The 19,478-nt window shown below is 40.1% G+C and overlaps 1 protein-coding gene across 11 annotated transcripts in view; it reads left to right on the top strand.

Moving 5' to 3' along the window:
- FOXN3 (forkhead box N3) overlaps positions 1 to 17,737 on the top strand; it is a 342,632-nt gene extending 324,895 nt beyond the window's left edge. For all 11 annotated transcript variants that reach the window (XM_090033874.1, XM_090033873.1, XM_090033864.1 and 8 more), the window contains one exon: positions 10,407 to 17,737. In XM_090033874.1, coding sequence (XP_089890000.1) covers positions 10,407 to 10,956 — 550 coding nt within the window. In that variant the 3' untranslated portion in view covers positions 10,957 to 17,737. The remainder of the gene's footprint in view (positions 1 to 10,406) is intronic.
- The last annotated feature ends 1,741 nt before the right edge of the window (positions 17,738 to 19,478 follow it).

Here is a 19,478-nt window from a genome sequence, read left to right as displayed (position 1 = left end):
GCCTCGTTTTTAGCAAGGCCCCCCACTACAGAAAGGATGTGGACAAATTGGAGGGAGTACAACAGAGGGCAACAAAAATGGTTCAGGGGCTGAGGGACAAGAGAGGCTGAGGGAATTGCACTTATTTAGTCTGGACAAGAGAAGACTGAGAGAGGATTTAATTGTAGCCTTCAACTACCTGAAGGGTGGCTCAAAAGAGGATGGAGCTAGACTGTTTTCAGTGGTGGCAGATGACAGAACAAGAAGCAACGGTCTCAAGTTGCAGCAAGGGAAGTTTAGGTTAGATATTAGGAAGAGTTTTTTCACTAGGACAGTAGCAAAGCACTGGAAGGTTGTGGATGCACAGAGAGGTTGTGGGTGCTCTGTTTGTGGAGGTTTTTAAGACCTGGCTAGAGAAAGCCTCCTCTACTTGGAAGAGACCTCCATCTCCTGCTGAAAGCAGGACCATCTCCAACTAGATCATACCAGCCAAGGCTTTCTGTACCATGGTGGGGAGTGAATCTCTTTGCTCCATTTGGGATAGAGGAAAATATGACTTTAGATTTGGGGTTGGGAGACTAGGGAATGAATCCTGCGTTTCCCACCTAATCATATCCTAGCAACTCTTTATCCTACCCAGTTCCTCATGCTACTTATAATGGCATCAGTGTTCTCCTGATGCTAAGGTGTTCTGTGAAATGACTCTGCTGAGGTAAACAGTTCGGCACTGGGCCCAGAGTAGCCAGGTGTTATGGGTTTGTTCTGAGGACAGCTCCACCTTAGGTCAGCAGTGTCAATCTTGTAGGGAATAAGAAGGAAAGAAGCAGTCTTCGCAGCTGGACTGCTCTAACCAGGGGGATTTCGGGTTTGGGGCAGAGGGGCCATAAAGGATTTGGGATGAGCAGCCCTGGTCTCTGATGCTGAGGAGCAGCCAATCCTGGAGAAGTGCTTTGGATTTGTTTTTCCTGAATTTGCTTCTCAGTAGAATCAAACCACAATGCAGACATACGTTTTAGCCCATCAAAGTGTACAGGCTCTACTTAAAGTATATAGGAAAGTCTGTTATCACAGTTTTAATGACTGTATCTGTTAACAGTTCCACTGATATAAACATTAGCCCGATGAACTGTACGGTAAATCATGAGCCTTTTGGTTTCGGACTAATATCATGCATAATTTGTACTCTATGTAAGTAGGTATAGAAGTGCTGCTTAAAAGTATATTTGTGCTAAAACATGCATCAGTTTAAGAAAAAAAAACAGTAATTCATATGAAGGTGTTTTCAAATTTGCCCCTCACTTCCGTGAGCTCAGGGAGAGCAGGGTGATAGAAGTTGGAGGAGCAGAGGGCAAGGGCCACCTAACCACTGCCCAGATTTATTTTCCCTGATGTAGCAGGGGAAGGGGGACAAAATCAAGGCAAATCTCCAACAATTGAATTCTAATTCTACATGTAAAATTATAAGAAATGTATACATTTTTCATATATAGAATCTAATTGTGAGGGTTGTCTCATAATCAGTGGTGTCTTATATTCCAGTAAGTATGGTACTATGCCTAAAAAGACACTTCTGCCTGTTTTAAGATTAAATTGATAATGTGATTACAGAGCTGCTGGCTATCTGTACAAAGACATATAATGATGCAAACTTCATTTGCTTGTAAAATCTGACCTGGTAGCAGGGAAAAATATTCTTATTTTACATGCTGGCTTTAGTTTACCTGCTTCTAATGTTTATTTTTCTTAAGTCACTGATTCATGCAATAATAATTATATGACATGAATAGAAATAACCATGGCATGTAAAGGTGCCAAGGTATAAGCAGAGATAGTAGCCAATTCCATCTCAAAATAACTATAGTTTACACATCTAAAGGAGCTGGTACATACAGTATGACCATATGCATCAGGGGCGGGCAATTATTTTGGGTGGAGGGCCGCTTGATGAGTTTTGGCGAGCTGTCAGGGGCTGCATGGGTAGCCCTGCTCCTTCAGCTGCCCCACCCCCTGGTCGCTATCTTGGGACTGGAAGTCCCACCCCTGACCCCAACCTTTGCCACCGGAAGTCCCTCCCCTTGCACAACCTACCAGGTAGCAAGGGTTTGTGACCCCTCCAACATCCTGCCACAGCAGTGGGGTTTCAGGGTCATCAGACCTCCCCCAGAATGAAGCCAAACAAATTGAGTCAAGGGCTGCACGCACAAAATCTTTCAGAACAAATCATTTAAAAAAGGTATAGATAAAGTATCATATACTAAAAGTCAAACATCTACTATAGCAGATTTTAATTTTTATTAAAAAATATAATTTGAGTAGTGATTAACTTAATGCTCCTGAAAACAACATGACAAACATACAACCATAATATAAATAACTTAAAGTGATTAACTTAAAGACAAAGGAACTCAACGCGAAGAATGAAGCCTCTGATGTGCGTTCACCAGAAAATCAAAATCAGGCGTCATCTCTGTTGTTGCAATGCAGAGCACTGCTGCAAGGTGGTCATTGCACCCCACAGTGCAGCAGAAACCAGCCCAGCCTGCCCTTCCCCTCACCTGTGGGGCAGGACCCAGTTCAGCCCCTCCTTACCTGCAGAACACCAGAATGTAGCCCAGCTTCCCTTCCCCTGACTAGTACTGGTCACCAGTCCCTTCCTGCAAGCAAGGACCCAGTGTACCCCATCAGGCCCCAGGCATCAAAAGCTGGCCAGCCCTCCCACCCATCACTGATGCCAGCATGACCTGGTCCTGACCCATCCCAGCCCCACCACCGCAGCATAGCAGAAGCCAGCCAAAGTCCAGGTCCCCTCACCAGCACAGCACCCTCTGATGCTGTAGGACCTCTCCTGTCCCAAGCCACAGGGGGCTCAGCCACAGCTTTCCCTCCCTGGCTGGGCCCAGCCAGCCCATCCCGAACCCTATCAAGCAGGGGCTTCCCAGGTGCTGCTGCACTTTCCCCCTACCTGTGCCAGCTGGTCCTGAAAGGAGGAGGCTCCACCACCGCTTCTGCTGGCCAGTGCTGATGCAGTCGGGCTCTCCCCATCCCCAGCAGCATGTAAGACGCTGACTTCAGCCTTATGCTGCTCTGGATGGGACAGACCCGGCCGGGTCTGCACTGGCCAGGAAAAGTGGCATGCAGCTGAAGTCAGCTCCTCATGTGCTGCTGTGTACAGGAGGAGCCTGGCTGGGTCTGCACTGGCCAGGAAAGGTGGCATTCAGCTGAAGTCAGCACCTCGCATGCTGCTAGGGATGGGAGGAGCCCAGCTGGGTCTACACCAGTCAGCAGAAGCAACAGCAGAGCCGAGTGCCACTCAGGACTGATCAGTGTGGGTAGGGGGAAAGCGCAGCTGAGCCCCTGCCGCTTCGGCTGTGTTCATTCTGTCCCAAGTGGCACGTGGCTCCACCACCACCTCTCTTCCCTGGTGATGACTGGGCTGGAGCTGCGGCCCAGCTGCTGCTTCCCCTCCCCAGTGCCGGTGCGGCACGGCACGGGGAAAGCCTGCCCAGCAGTCGCTTTCCTGAGCTTACCTGCAGGGCAGAGTCCCTTTCCAGTCCCATGCAGCAAAGCAGAGCCTGGCCCAGGCGCTGTTTCCCATCACTGGCACCACAGGTTCTGGCCCAGCGCCCCTGCCCTTCTCAAGCTGCAGACATGGCCTGAGCCAGGTACAGGGCGAGGCCAGCTGGGGCAGGCTGAGGTCAGGGTTGTTTTCCTCGCAACCAGAACCCAAGGAGACAGCCTGAGGTGCTGCAGCCGGCAGCTGGTGCTGCTGGAGGTTTTCTGAGAGGCAGCCGCCATTACGTGGGTTTTGAAGAGGTTCTGCGGGCCACAGGGAATTGCTTGGCGATCCGGCCTGTGGGCCATATTTTGCCCACCCCTGATATCAATGTATGTTCTTAATTCTGCTGTTTTTCACTAAAACAGTGTTTGACAGTAATAAAATAATTGGTGTGTAAGGATCTGTACTATCCTGCTGTATTATCCAGAGTGAATAATTTTGGGGAGGCAATGGACAAAAATAGTTGCTGACTTTAAACTTTTTTCATCTGCAGAATGGAAAGAGTCACATTAGTCTTACCTCTAAATCTGTTATTGATATAGGCACAGCATTCTCGTTAGTAGCCATCATTACATGATTCATGTTTGCTGTGTTCCTTTGCATACAATTATGGTATAAAATCTCCCTGTAAGAGTTTCTGTCAATAGAATAACTGACTTAGCAGTGTTGACTTTTACTTTGTAACCCTTTAATAGGGTCTCATTATGCAAGTGAGCTCTACTTATGTTTAATTTGCTTGCTTGTTGCCCTGTCCTCTGGGATTCAGTGCTATCTAAATATGTTCTACTACTCTTCAATGAATGTGACATTTTTGGGAGCTTCTCCATAAGTTGCAATGATGTTGACATTACTCTATAAAATTGAAGACTGCCAAAGTGCAGAAGAAAATGTGGCATGTACCACTTTCACTGGGTTTTTTTAAATGGAGAATTATCTCTTGCATATAAAAACCAGTATCTTTCTTCCAGAGGGATTCAAAACTTGTGTTCAGGTAGGCCTCATGTCACCCATCAAAGAAATGCAACCACTTTGTTTTGAAATGAAGTAGTTATTTAGCTGCAAAACTGTTCATCAGTGTAGGACAGACTGTGAACACCAAAGTATCCTATTGAAGCTACTAGCAGGATTAAAATGGCCATAATTATTTACATAATTACTAACATTTAGGTAGGACATTTGTGCCATTACCCTATATCCTGTGTTGGCACTGGATTCACAACCCAGCCCTGATGCCTTGTTCCAGCTGAGCACAACCTTCAGACTATCAACTGGAGGAGTAGCGGTCAATTAGTGAATTGTATTGATACATGGTGATAGGAAATAAGAGCAATACAGGAAGAGCAAGCAAGATGATTACAACATACATTAACCCAAACTCCCCAGAGCCCAGAATATACACAAGGCATGCGATCTGTCCATCTGGTACATAAACACTCCCTTGAGGTTCTTTGCTTGAATGTCCAACATCAGCAACCTTGGATGTCGCAGGCTGATGCCAACTGCCCACTTGCTGGTGTGAAAACTCCTCCTTTTGTATTCTTTCTTCTTCAATGACTCTTCATCTTTGGACATCATTAATTGCTCTTCCTGTGGCAGTCATAGTGTCCACGGTCTGTTTTGTCAGCAAAAATCCTGTTTTCATAAACCTGTCACATGCATACATCCTAATTTGGGCTTTACTGGTGTCCTCTTAATTTGGTCAGTCCCCCAAAACAAGAAAGCCCAAGAGCTTTTGCAAGTGGGCACTGTAGCCCTGGAGCCAGGCCTATCTCTGTTATGAAAATAATGTCTGGATGTTTTCAGTTTCCCAGGATGTGTATATTCATTGGCTGCAGACACCCTGTCTTCCCTGAATGCTGTGAAACTGTGAGACAAAACAGGCTTTTAAAAATCAGTTAACCCTTACTGGTGCCCTGGACCGTTGTACTAGAACAATATCTTATTTTACCTATGAGCCAATTCCTAAAAGCAAACTTCTACTTATCATTTTCTAGCCATCACCCCCAAGTCCTCCTCCTCCTGCTACCTGAACAACTAGAATTGTCCTGAGATTTTTAATATCCTTTAAGGAAGAGGACTTCCATTTTGTCTCATCCAAAAGATAATCAGTATGAAGCACAGTGCTCATTCACACCATACTGGGGAAACTGGTTCATTCCTGACAGGAAAACAATGATTGACCATAGAATCTACCCTATGGGGAGGAAGGAAGAGGAGCACCAGAATAAAGACTTCAGAAAAGCAGATTTTTAACAAGCTCAGGGAACTTGCGGGTAGGATCCTCTGGGAGGCAACTCTGGGGGGGAAAGGGAGTCCAGTAGAGTTGGCTGTACTTTAAGGACGCCTTCTTAACGGCACAGGAGCATGCTTTCCTGATACAACAAAAGAATGGGAAATGTCAGTGGAGACCAGCCTGGCTAGCCAGCAATCTCTTCAATGAGTTGAAACTTAGGAAGGAATTGTATAAAAAGTGGAAACTTGGTCATGGTGCTAGGGGAAAGTATGAGAGCATTGCATGGGCAAGCAGGGAGAAAATTGGGAAGGCTAAAACACAATTTGAGATGCAGCTGGTAAGAGAAATAAAAAGGCAAAGAAGGGATTCTACAAGTATGTCAAAAGAAAGAGGAATACCAAAAAAATTGTGCATCCTTTACAAAACGTGGAAGGCAACCTAGTTATGGTCAATTCAGAGAAGGCTGACATGCTTACTACCTTTTTTACTTCAGTCTTCACAAATAGGGACAGCTACCAGATACTGAGTGCAGTTGGCAAAGACTGGAAAAGAGACAAACAAGTAATGGTAGAACAGGTAAGGGATTACTTAGAGTAGCTAAGTTGTTCAAGTTGGCAAGGCTGGGTGGGGGATACAAAAATAATCAGGGGCCTGGGAAACAGGACTTGTGAGGACAGGCTGAAAGAGCTATGGGTATTTAGTTTGAAGAAGAGAAGACTGAGATGGATATTTGATAAGTTTTCAAATACCTGTGTTGAAAAGTGGCCTAACTGAAGGGTGGTTATAAAGAAGATGGAGATGAGTTAGTTGTTTGTTTTGTCTAGGGCTGTAGGGAACAGGACTAGGAGCAGTGGCCTCAAGCTTCACTATAGGAACTGTAGGTTGGGAATTTTAAAGAATTTTCTGAGAATGAGAGTGGTCAAGCATTGGAATAGGCTACCTAGCATAATTGTGAAACCTCCTCCGTCCTTGGGTGTTTACAGGAGCAGGTTAGATAGACACTTGGATGGGATGGTTTTGTCAGGTTGATCCCGCCTTGAACAGGGTGCTGGACTACATGACCTTGTGAGGTCCTTTTCAGCCCTGCTTTCCTATGATCCCATTTCCATTGAAATCAACAATAGATTTTTTTATTCGGTTGGGGGGTTTTTTCCCCCCCTGCATGACAACAGAATTAGGCCATAAAATGGCCAATCCTATTGCTGACAATACCACACAGTAATATAAACATGGGATGCATACTTAGTGTTTTAAAATGTTTATGCTGCAATTGTGAATTTATAAATTAATGATATTGTAAAATCTAGTGGAGTTGAGGTCCAGCAGGACCCTCCATCATCAGATAATGCAAAGAAACAAAGCACATATACACAATCTTCGTAACAAGTTAGGAACACTGTTCAAACAACTTGAAAAGGTATCGGTCCCTGGAAAGATGAACTTTTGGGCTATGTAGAACAACATATACAATCACATTTTATCACATTATTTTAGGCAGTTTTTTCACTACAGTTATGTTGAATTTAATGTTCTTAAACATTCATCTGTCTATTTCTTTAAAAAGAAACCAGAATATCCAAAATGAAAGGATTTAAAAAATATATTTTATATTGTTTATTTTTTAATGCTTCGGTGGTGAAATGGAGATTATGACTGTAGTCCTTTGGCTCTGCAGCCTCCATGTACATGCTTCGCCTATGTGTCTTTTTCCAGTTTGAAAAAAAGAGTACGAGGCACACAGCACTCTTGTTTTGGTATTGATAAATGCCAAATGACAAACTGAAATGGTGTCACTTAAGTCTTGAGCAGAAGTATACACTCTGGGTAAATTTGAGCCTGATGCATATTAACTAAAACCCAGTGGAAATACAGCCATTGACAGTTATTTGACCCAGAAGATCACAGTGTTCTTTTGTTAGTAAAAGTATGAATAAATAAGAGCAATATAAAAGTTAAAATCTTTCAGAAGTGTGTATACAGTAGAAATGGATTAGATGCTATTTTTGTTCCACTCATATTAACCTAACAACATCAATTATAGGGAAGTCTTCACATCCAGTGTTTTCCCTTCTAATCTCATTGGTACACTTCCCTTTCTTCTTGTTTCTCTAACACTGTTTTTGTTCCCATGCTGTTCTGTGGACTTCCTTCTCTTTGTTTTCCTTTTGTAGTGAATCTACCTTCCCAGAGGGAGCTATCTCCTCACAGTAGCTTACCCTCCCACAGGACACTGCCTCTGTCTGTAATCCTAGGCATTTTCTTCACATTTTTTTTTTATGCTTTTCAAAAGGAAGAGAATTTTGGGCAAGTCCCTTGGGTTGAGGTTTTTGCTCCAAATTATAGTCCATTTGTGTAAAAGCAAACTACCAGAGTCTCAAGGGGGGGGGTTGGGGTCACCAGGCAGCAGTTTTTAGTGACATGTGGCTGCTCTCCTCTATGTAACTGTTGCTTTTTAAATAGTTTTTCAGGCCAGACTACCAAATATGACCAGTTGTAATGATATGAAAATAGGTACCTTGGTTCCAATCCAGTCTGTTAAAAACCTTGTTTACTAGCAGTGGAGTCAGTAAGTATGCTGCTGGGGTTCCCACCTATTGTGTTCAATGTTTGTTTCTTTGGAGCAAGAATTTATTGTTGGGTTTATATTGAAGATTAGTAGCTTGTGATCTTTATTGAGCCACAGTGCTCAAATTATTAGGTGCCTAGTAAAATCAAGTAACTTTAATTTTATGCTAATTTATGATAATTTTGAGCATCTTTAAATGTAAATTTAAGTTAAAAATGAAGAATATGTCATTTAAAATGCATCACAAGCTTCCTTTTAATGAATGATTTTGAAGAAGTAGGTTATAAATTCACCTTCCAACTAGTTTAGTATGGATGATTTCTTCTTTTAAGTATTTGGCATCCTCTAATGACAACCCCTGCAGTGGCAAGCCTTTGCAAAGTAAATGCAGCTGGCTCGATGCACAATCATGAATGACATTGCATTTAGTTATTAATAATTGAAGGAGCTTTGTCTCTTCCTTCTGGGTCCTGTATATAATTTATGGATCATAAACCTCCTCTAAAATCTAGGGGAAAAATTAAATTTTACTGAGCAGAAGGGGCTAGTGAGAGACTTTCTGTGCTAATAGCCAGCTCACTTATTTACACATTTCCTCAAAAATACACTGAATAGAAAACCTAGAATGACTGATTTGCTCTCTTCCAGCCTTGTTTTTATCATTGATTCTTGAAAGCCTATTTCCTACTTCAGCAGTCTTCAAGAGCATTAGTGTTTTGATATATAGCATATATGGCATTCTACACAACTAATTTCTCTTCCATGATTATGAAACACTGTCCCATACCTTTCAGAAATGAATAAAGATGTACTTTTTTCCTATAAAGAAATCACTTCCAGAAATTAGGTCTATCCACTGGAAGGCTGAGCAACTTTCTGATTACCTAAAATAAAGGGAAAGAAAACGCTTTTTTTGATCCTTGCCACTTGCCATTCTTCTTGAGTTTCTTTTGAAAGTAACCTTTAATCTTCACTCCTATTGCAACGCTGGCTTGAAAAATTGGAAGTACGCTAGCTTCCAAATGAATAATGTCATGGTGGCCTGACTTGTTTAACAGTAGTTTTTCAAATTACACTGAATATGGCCATGCATTTCTCTCTTAGTAATCAGGGGTTTGATCACCTGAGTGCTGATTACTCCAGTCCAATTATGTTCATGAAGAGTTGAGAGCATTTAGTACTACACTAGATTGGGATCCATTTTAACATATTTGCTAAAGTCGGGACAGTTCCTGTAAGTCAGTGCTAATATTCCCAGTGACTTGCACTGGAATGGGAAGGGATTCATCGATCCTTTTTGTTTTTTAACAGAAAGAACTTTTTTTCACTATTTATTATTCTCAAAGTATCCTATTGGAAATTTGTGTTTGTGGACCTTGTGGCCCAGTTGCAAGTATGTCTCTTCTTTTGATAGAGTAAATTGGTCTTTCCTCAATGTAGGTTCTGACCAGAAAAGTGACAGAAACGACTCCTGATGCACATCTTCTCACTGTGCCTCATCAGACATCATGACTGCCTAGTTTTCTGAACATATAGGGAATTTTGCTACTCATGGAATCTCATTGCTTCAAATTAGACCATAACACCTCCAAATTGCTAGCAGGTGTTTTTAATTCCAGACTGTTAGGCAGTTCTGACACACGAGGAGACTAAGAGAAATGGTTTGCATGCCCAGGTCACTAAACTTTCATGTCCATCTGAAAAATAGCGCATGTTTTTGAAATATTAATTTTTATCGACGATGGATAAATATGAATTGCCCAGATATTAGTTCTTATGAGCATACATTCATTTCTGTGCATTATGCTATTGTATATGGGTTTTGCTTTGTTTCTTTATGGGACCCAATCCAAAAATCATTTAATTTACTAGAAAAGTTTCCTTTAGTTGACCTCAGTGGGCTTTGACACATGTCTGTTGTGATTGTTTGGTGGGCAGCCATGTTTTTGGATTCTCCTCCATTAGGTTGCATTTCACACAAAAACAGCAGTATGTCCATGTGATTTCTAAGGATGTTTCCATTGATCTTATTATTATTATTATTATTATTATTTTATTTTATTTTTTTACAGGAATGGGATAGCAAATTGTCGGATGCGGACAGAAAGTGAACAGTCGTGTGGCTCTCCAGTTGTAAGTGGTGATCCAAAGGAGGATCACAACTACAGCAGTGCCAAATCTTCCAACCACAGGAGCACATCACCTGCTAGTGACTCAGTTTCCTCTTCCTCTGCTGATGATCATTATGAATTTGCTACTAAAGGCAGCCAGGACAGCAGTGAAGGAAGTGAAGTTAGCTTCCAGAGCCATGAGAGCCATAGTGAAACAGAAGAAGAGGACAAAAAGCAAAGCCGAAAGGAGACCAAGGATTCTTTAGCTGACAGTGGGTATGCGTCCCAGCACAAGAAAAGGCAACATTTACTGAAGGTGAAAAAAGTACCAAGTGACACACTGCCTCTTAAAAAGAGACGTACGGAAAAGCCTCCTGAGAGTGACGATGAGGAGATGAAAGAAGCAGCTGGATCACTCCTGCATTTAGCAGGAATTCGGTCCTGTTTGAACAACATCACCAATCGGACGGCAAAGGGGCAGAAAGAGCAAAAGGAAACCACAAAAAATTAGAACAAATCTATGATTTGTTTGAACTTAAAAAATTTTGTTTCAGCACGTCAGGTGAATTCTAATGATTTGTGGCAATATCAGCAATTTTTTTAGTTTGTTTTGTTTCTGTTTTTTCTTTATAACTTTTTTTAGTTCCTATTTCTTTTTTTCTTTTGACCCTTAAGATTTTTATTTTTTAAAGGAGATTAAAGCCATAGAACTCATACTGACACTCAGCTAATTTACAAAAGCTTTTCATTACCTGAAGACAAAAGTAAAAAGCCAAAATCGCCATTGCTTTCTCCGGCTTGTCAAAAATGCATGGTTGAATACACAGTGACATCGGCATTAATGTGATGGGAGTACAATTGGGCACTTGGAAATCCGTAGAAGAGATGTGCATAATTTAGTATCATTCAGGCCTGGCCCTTAAGTTAAAATAATAAAGCCTTTTGATTAGGTTTATTAAATGAACGTGAATAAAGAGATTTGGGGGAAAGAAGGAGACAGACACTCCTCAACACCAAACCCAAGAAACAGCTAGTGGCACTTGGATACAGTTGTGCCATAGAAGTCTTTGGACAACCACGGGTAGCAACTGCACATAGAGTAATGCACTATTAGTGCTTCATATACTATATGTGGCTCATAATGTGATGACTGATAACTTTAAGTTGTGGAAAATTTGAACTGTGTATGCAATGGGTTTCAGTGATATTATGAGAAGAAATGGGGGGAAGAGAAATTGTTAGTGATGTAGTTGATCATTGAATTCTGTCTTCTATATTAAATTAGAAGAATGTTTAAAAAGCCATAAGCCTGAAGATTGGCACTATGTGCAAAAAATAATATGGAAAACAAGCTATGTGTTCTAAACTGCCTGAGTAAAAAGCAGTCAAGTCTAAGAAACTACAGTAACTATTAAGGAAGGAAATAAATCAGAATCTTTTCCTGTGGATCAAAAATATTTGATCTGACTGGAAAACATGCTACAAAACCTGCCATTAGTATTATGCTGTATTTCAAAAACAGAATTAAAGCATATTGATGGATACTATAATTTAAAAAGTTCAGTAAGAGCTCCTATACTGCCCTCAAAACTGAGTATGCAGTTAATGTCAGTCAGGATTCATCTGTGCAAAAATGACACCAGATTTCCAGATTCAACCAATGTAGCCAGCAGAAAATTCTGATCCACATTGCATGGATTCCTTTTCTGGGGGAGGGGGAAGGGGGGAAACACAAATAAAACAAACTTTTTAAAATTCAAAGTCGACAAAGTTCTTGTAAGGTAAATAATGTATTTAGCATGAAGCATGACTTATTTTCATATAAATATAGAAAATAGAGAAAAAGGCTATGCCTCTAATTTTTAAGCCCTTAGGCTTAGAGTTTTTTGTTTTGGTTTTTTGTTTTGATTTGTTTTTTGTTTTTGTTTTTTTTGGGTTTTTGTTTTTGTTTTTTGAAGCAGGTGTTTAAGGTTTAACCTTCTTCAGGGACAAACACTGACTGTTGGGGAACTTACTCTGCAATATTAAAAAATAAAAAAAATCTTCATGCTCTGGTAGGGCTTGGATGGTTGAATTTTACTGCCTTGTCTGCACATTCAGCCCCCTCTCCCTACTTCTCTGTTTTAAAAAACAAAGTATGTCCTTTCTCTGTCTGTACATGTGTAACATGACGCAATAATCTGAGGGCAAATTTAGTAGTGAGTGTGTATGACGGAATTAAGAGAATAATGGGAGGCTTAATTGAGAAAAATTCTGATTTGGGTCAGGAATAGGTAGGTCAGTGAATAGCTTTGCTAATTTGCCATAAGAAAATGAAGTTAGTAGGTAGCTGTATTGATGGTGATCAGAGACGCAGCGCAGTGTTAGAGGAAGCGATTCAGGTAGTAGTAGTGCCCCTTGCCTGAAAATGTTGATTGTTAAATTAGCATTCCCTTTGCGAGGGGGGGAGCATGTGAAATGATGTAATCTATTCCACTCCAGTTAGTAAATTTGGCATGAAAGCCATCTATGTGAAGAATATTCTGAAGGCAAAAGGAGCTGAGAACCCCTTCAACAAAATAAAACAAGGTTTTCTCTTTGAAAGGAAATGGGGCCGTATTTCTCTCTGGTGCAACTGCTTCAATCCATAGTTATACAGGGATGACCATAACCCATGAACAGCAAGTGATGAAAGAGGGATGTGATTGCCTAGTCAATGGAGTGAAATAATAACTGTACTCCAAGACATTTGATTTTTACATTCAGTTTAAGAGGTGGAAGGGTTGTGAAATAAGTTACAATAAGCCTGCCAATATTGCTCTGCAAAGCAAGTATTTTACTATGTAGAAAACACCACAACACAAAGGGGCATCTGATTTGCCTAAGCATGTACTAAGGCCCAAGCCTGAACTATATGCAAATTGAATGGTAGTCCATAGGCCAGATTCTGGAGTCTGGCAGACCTGCAAGCAACACAGATTAGGAAGGAGAGATGCAAAGACTATAGAGAACACTGGTGCTCACCTGATCTGAGGACCACTGTGTCCAAGGTTGAACTCAGGTGTAAAGGAGAGCAGCAGATAGGATGGTTCTAACTTGCCTTGGTTTAATAGCCCTGAGAGGCACACAAAAAAAAAAAAAAAGCCACTGCCACGGATCAGTGCAGCAGAGAACAGGTGCATCAGCCATATCTCTTCCTCCCAATAGAGCCAGCCACTACATGAAGGATCCAGGGGCCTCCATCTCCTGCCAGACCCACTGGCTCTACAGCCACAGCCTTCAGAAAGGAGGTAACACAAACACCACCAAAAAGTCTGGCCCTTGGTGTTTCATGGGTCCTGGGGAGAGTAATTCCAACTTGAAAAATACCATAACAACAACTTCCCCAGAAACTTGGTCTAGCACATGCTTGCAGTTGTGTTATTCCATCCTACCAGACTCTTTGATATATAAAAAAATACAAAAAGTTACATTTAACATTGAGAGTGGAACTTAGTGGCTTCACGTATGACTCACTCCTCCCTCTTCTCGAGAGACAATGACATGGCTGCGTGCCAGCGGGCTAAACCTGCCTTCAGTCACAACAGTAATTCCAGAGTAACTCCACTGACTATAATAATTACTCCAGATTTACCCCAGTGTTCTTGGCTGAATATATAATGAATACTATTGTTAATCATCCAAGAAAGGTTTTTTTTGCATAAATGCCTAATTAGACGGGTTGTCTTTTTAAAATACGTATTATTTACCTAAGACTTCAACAGCTCCCTCATGGACTTGCTGGTAAATCTAATGTTGGCAGGTATGTTTTTAAATGTGCAATTTCTCACTCCAAGATTGGTCTGCTAAGGAGACAAGAGTTGTGCAGTGTTACAGAAAATGCTTTCAGAACCTTAAAGAGGAACCAGCAGTTGGACTAGGTATTGGTGTGTCCTATGGAAAGATTTTTCAGTTTAAATGTAACTCGTCCTGGTAAATGCTGCCTACTGTAGTAATCGTCATCTGCTACAGGATTACAATTTGGGTTTTTTACAAAAGACTTGAAAGTCAGTGTTTAAGATGTTTGCTTTGTGCTTGATTATAACAGCATCTTTAGAACTGGTCCTGCTGCATCAGTGGAATATTCATTTTAATTAGCCAAGTGTTTTATCCATTGAATTAGAAGGACTGATTAAGGTCTATTTAGTCCATTACGTAACCAAAATGATAGAATCAATACAAAGCACTCTCAGATTCCTTTAAGAATTTAGAAAAGTTCCAGCTTTTGAATCCAGTTCTCTACAAAACTAAGTAGTAGTTAGATCATCTTAGATTCTTTTGTCTGAAAAGCTTTGTGTGAGAGAGACGTTCTAAAGTCTCTAAAGTTCTGTTTTTCTTCCTCTCGCTACTTTAAAAAATTTGCAAAATTAATATTTCCCAAAACTGTCATGAAAAAGCTAATAAGTCAACAAATATTCGTAGGCAAGCTTCAGATGTGAGTGAATGTTTAAGGGTTGTTTGTAATCAACCAACAAATCTTTATACTTTGAAGGAGTTATTTTGCAGGGAGAAATATTTGTAAGCCAGAGCTAATGAAGCAAATAGATTTTATTTAAGTCTGCAGGTGTGATGGAATTCACTATTCATTGCTCGAGTTCTGCCAACAATTTGATGTTCTTTTGTAAAATCACTTGGATGGAGCTTTGCCTTTTAGAAAGCTAAGCCCCAGTCTTGACCAGCTTTGCTATTTCATCAAATCTATCTTCCTGAAAACAGAACTTAATTCTGATCTCACACTTGTCAAAACCAGGAGGAACTCCATGGGCATTCATATGTTTAACTCAATTTTATGTCCAAAAAGTTCTTCCTGTTTTACACTAATGGGAGAAGAGAATCCCCAAACAGATGCATCCCACTGAATGCCTGGCCATGGAGGAACTTGTAGGCCAGATCCCCTGTTGGGATAAGATGGAATGAAAGGAAGCAAAATGGAGTTATGTCAGTTTCCATCAGCAGAGAATTTGCTCCTAAGTCAGCCAGTATATGGGCAAAAAATTCCCAAAATGTCTAAGTCCCATTCTCAATAGAAATCTATTGATTTTCAATGAGACTTTGGCTCCTAAGTCACTAAAGGTCAGGTACCTAAAGGTGTAGATTGGTGCCTACTGCAACTTTGAGCCTAAAGATTGAACTCTCTTGGTGGTGAGTGTGATCAGCTACTTGAGCACTCAGTCCTAGCAGGTGGCCACCTGCACCTTTAGGCATCTTAATACCTAAAACATCTGACCCTATGGCTCTTAGAAATGCATTTAACATTGTCAGCTAGGTTCAGTTTGAGATACAAATGCAATTTACTTCCCTTCATTAAGAAAGTAAACCCAAGTTCTGTCAGGTGGGGCACTGCTGTCTGAATAGCCCTTTTTAAAAATAGAAATAAGAGATTTTTTTTTTTAAATAACCTATTGACTTTGCCACCAAAAAGCATTTGAACCATACATACTCTTGATTGTAACGGTATCAGTGTTGACAGTCTGACCAGTTAAGTCTTTAGTATTGTTCTTCACAGCCCTCCAGTAATATATCAAACACTGTTATGCACATAATGCAGCACTGTGATCTAATTTAAATAATACTTTTTTATTATTTATACTACTCTGTGTAATATACATCAACACTTTGCTATATAATCTAAGTGATAACCCTCTTCTTAGTTATCTGCCAAACTTTGAACTTCAGTTTGGTTTCTATTGCAGTTAGTTACAACGTTGTAACGATGTCTCTTTCCTTTGAAATGGAATGTGTAAATCAAACTATAAACATTGTGTGTTGTATTTCGGGCTGACGTTTATAAGGATTTACACACAACATTTGGTGTTCGGTATAAATCCGCATACTTTTGTGAATTCATCTGTTAATCCCCTTTCATTTAGGAAGTATTAATTGACAGTGGTTTATTAGGGTCTTTTATTTTTACATTTTTATTTTTAGTACTGGTTATTCTTGAATTAAGCACAGACTTGTCAGCTGGGTTGCTTTATCATTGATAATGTACATGACCTTAGAATTCTTCCACAGTTCAGCAAACAAGTACTAGCTTCACTGACCAAAAAAAAGTCTTGACCTGATGTGTCTATGGTGCTGTATTTTGCTGGTGTACATTTAAAATCAGAAATGAGTTAACAAAGGTCACTTCAGAGTTGTGCTAGCAAGTAGCCTTTCCTCTTTTTTGTTAGTGTTGAAACCAAGAATATTTTACCTGAAAATACATATTTGGGTTTATTCTACTGTATTGCATTTGCAATGAGTATAGATTGGGATTTCTATTCTTTTGCAAAGAAGGTGAAATTTACTCAGGACCTGATCTACAGTCCATTTGAAATCAGTGGGAGGGTTTTATTTTTGTCTCTGGTTGGATTTTTTGGTGGCTGACTTCACTGGATTTTAGATCAGACCATCAGTGCTGAAGGGCTGTCATTTAAGGGTTTAAATGCTGCATAGCACCATTCGCTGGTTAAATTTCACCAGTCTGATCTTCCATATTGGATGTTCAGATTCTAATATGGTTGATAATAGCTAGAAATTGGACTTCATTCTTTCATTACTGTGGCCTGAAATCCCATTATCTATTTTTGTAGCTCAAATAAGACTGAAATTTAGTGCATTTTTAAGTTAACTGAACATTGTACATTTCTTCAGTATGTGTGTGGGACAATTGAAAGTAATACCTGTATTTGATAGCCAATTCTATGACTGCATCATTCACACTCACTACTTAAACTGCCATGGTGTAAAATGTTAAGGGGGGGAGGGGGAAATGATTTGTGTGTGTATGAAAAGCATTATAAACTTGTACATTTTTTTATACTCTGATCTGTAATTTCTGAAATATTTTGTTTTACAGAAAAAAGTGATAAAGCAATCAAAAGACCAAGAGGTTTAATATCAATGCTTAAGGGTCACATGACCTTAACTGGCCAATAAGTGAATTCGGTACAGTAATAAGCCAATTTTTTTTTTACTGTATTGACATCAAACTGCCAATTTCATCAATATTAAAATAAGAACTGTGATGGGGGAATGAACAGTGATGTTAAGTTGTTTTTGTGTTTACCTAAATGAGCAGTCCGAAGGCAAGTGCAATCAGCCGATCTTTAGGAAATATGAAAATATTGATTTAGAGGCATACTTGCATTTTACATTTTCTTGATGTGTAATCATATTGCCAAAGACAAACTATTTCATCATTATTATTGTAAATAACACTTTCCCAAAACCTACCATAAAGTTTCTGTGATGTATTGTCTTCCAGTTGCAATAAAAATTACTGAGTTGCATCAATTGAATAATTGTAGTTTTGTGTACAGTGGCTTTAAAGTCACTGCTTTACGATTTCTCATTGTTTTTATTCAGTGTAAATAGGTGATGATCCCACTTGCACATTCTTTGTATTAGGTGATATTCATGCAGTCCACTAGCTGCTAGTGTCCTGATCATGTCCAGATGAAGAAATAGAATATGGAATGTGTCATCTGGATGAAAACAAGGCCCATCATTTTTTTCCTCTTTTCCATTTTATGTTTCTATAACTTAACTGACCTTACTGGAGTTACATGTCTGCATTTTTTTTCTTTTGACTCTCAATTGTTTTATATTTATGCAAATCCTCTCAGATTTTTGTGTGAAACATTGCTTCCAGACTGGTAAGCCAAATTCAGATTTTTACTACTGCAAATCCCAAGCAACTCCATTGCCTTGTTTTTTCTAGGTCTGTTCATCTAAGCAAATGCAGATAAACTGCTCAAAATTGGATTTGCAGAAATGCATGCCCACACTAAATTGCTTAGACATCTAATAGGCACAGCCAGGTTTTCCAAACACACTGAGCTTCCAATAGCTCCCACTGACTTCCATGGGAATAGGGACTGCTGTTTGCTTACAATTTTGGAAAACCAGGCCATGTATTAGATGCCTGAAAGTGGATTTAGCAATCTGATTCATTTTAGGAATTTGTTTTAATTCTAGGCCTCTGGCTTCAATTTAGAAAATGAACAATAAAAGGTGAACAAAACTGTTAGCCCTCTTTTTAGGCTGTCTTTTTCTGATTCGTACAATTCTATGGGTAAACCAAAACCCTTTCCATTTTGAAAGTTCCATGCATCAACATGGAGCCATTAATATTTATAGATTACGCTTCTAAAAAATTAAAAAATAAAAAGGAACGCACGTCTTCAGTCAGCCCATAATTTCTTTCACAGCCATTTCAGAGTCATTGTTAAAACTAGTGGGGTAAAATTCCTTGCTGTTCTATAAGGACTTAACTATGGCTCCTTGACTAAGCTGTTCTGGAGCCACTTTATATAAACATTATTTTCCATAATACCTTTACAATGTGTGTTCTCAGTAGTTGGTATTAGATACCATTACAATAGGTATCTGATGGATGAGAGAGAGAGAGAAATTTCCTGAGTATACACAAAGAGCATGTGCGTAAATGCCTAAAGAGCATGTGCGCATGGCCAGTGTCTGACTGGGCAATTGATACTTCAGTGTATTGCCTGAAAACACTTCAAGTTGTAACCTGTTATCAGCATTCAGCACTACTGTAACAGAACAAAAAGGGAAAAAACCCACAGACGAGATTGGATGAAAAGTGACCAGTGAGAATTAAAAAACACTTAACCACCCTATGGACTGTTTTCTTCTAAGGGATCCCTCCTCCCTTTACTGTAAGTTAAGAAACTCTCAGGCAGCTCCTTCTGCTGATGGACTGGTAATGATGATATACGTGCAAAGTGGAGACAGGCAGACTCTTCAGCTCCTGAAAAGAACCCCGCTCTACTGCTGCTCCTACCACTCTTCAGGACTTGTCACCGTACAAGAATTACCTAGTATGCCTGGCATTGACACACACATGTTTCATTCACTGCTAGCCAGCACTAGGAGAGGGGAAGGATCTTGAGGATTTTATCAGTTGGAGGAAAAGGAGGTCAGAAGCAATGCAGTTCTGCCATTGTATGGGAGGTGTATGTTTAAATTCCAGCTCTACTACAGACCTTTCTGGGCAACCATGAACAA

The sequence above is a fragment of the Crocodylus siamensis genome, chromosome 2 (assembly GCF_052110815.1).
Source record: "Crocodylus siamensis isolate JL-2025a chromosome 2, ASM5211081v1, whole genome shotgun sequence".
Classification (NCBI taxonomy): domain Eukaryota; kingdom Metazoa; phylum Chordata; order Crocodylia; family Crocodylidae; genus Crocodylus; species Crocodylus siamensis.
The sequence above is the reverse complement of the archived record's forward strand: the minus strand, read 5'-3'. Positions and strand labels throughout refer to the sequence as shown.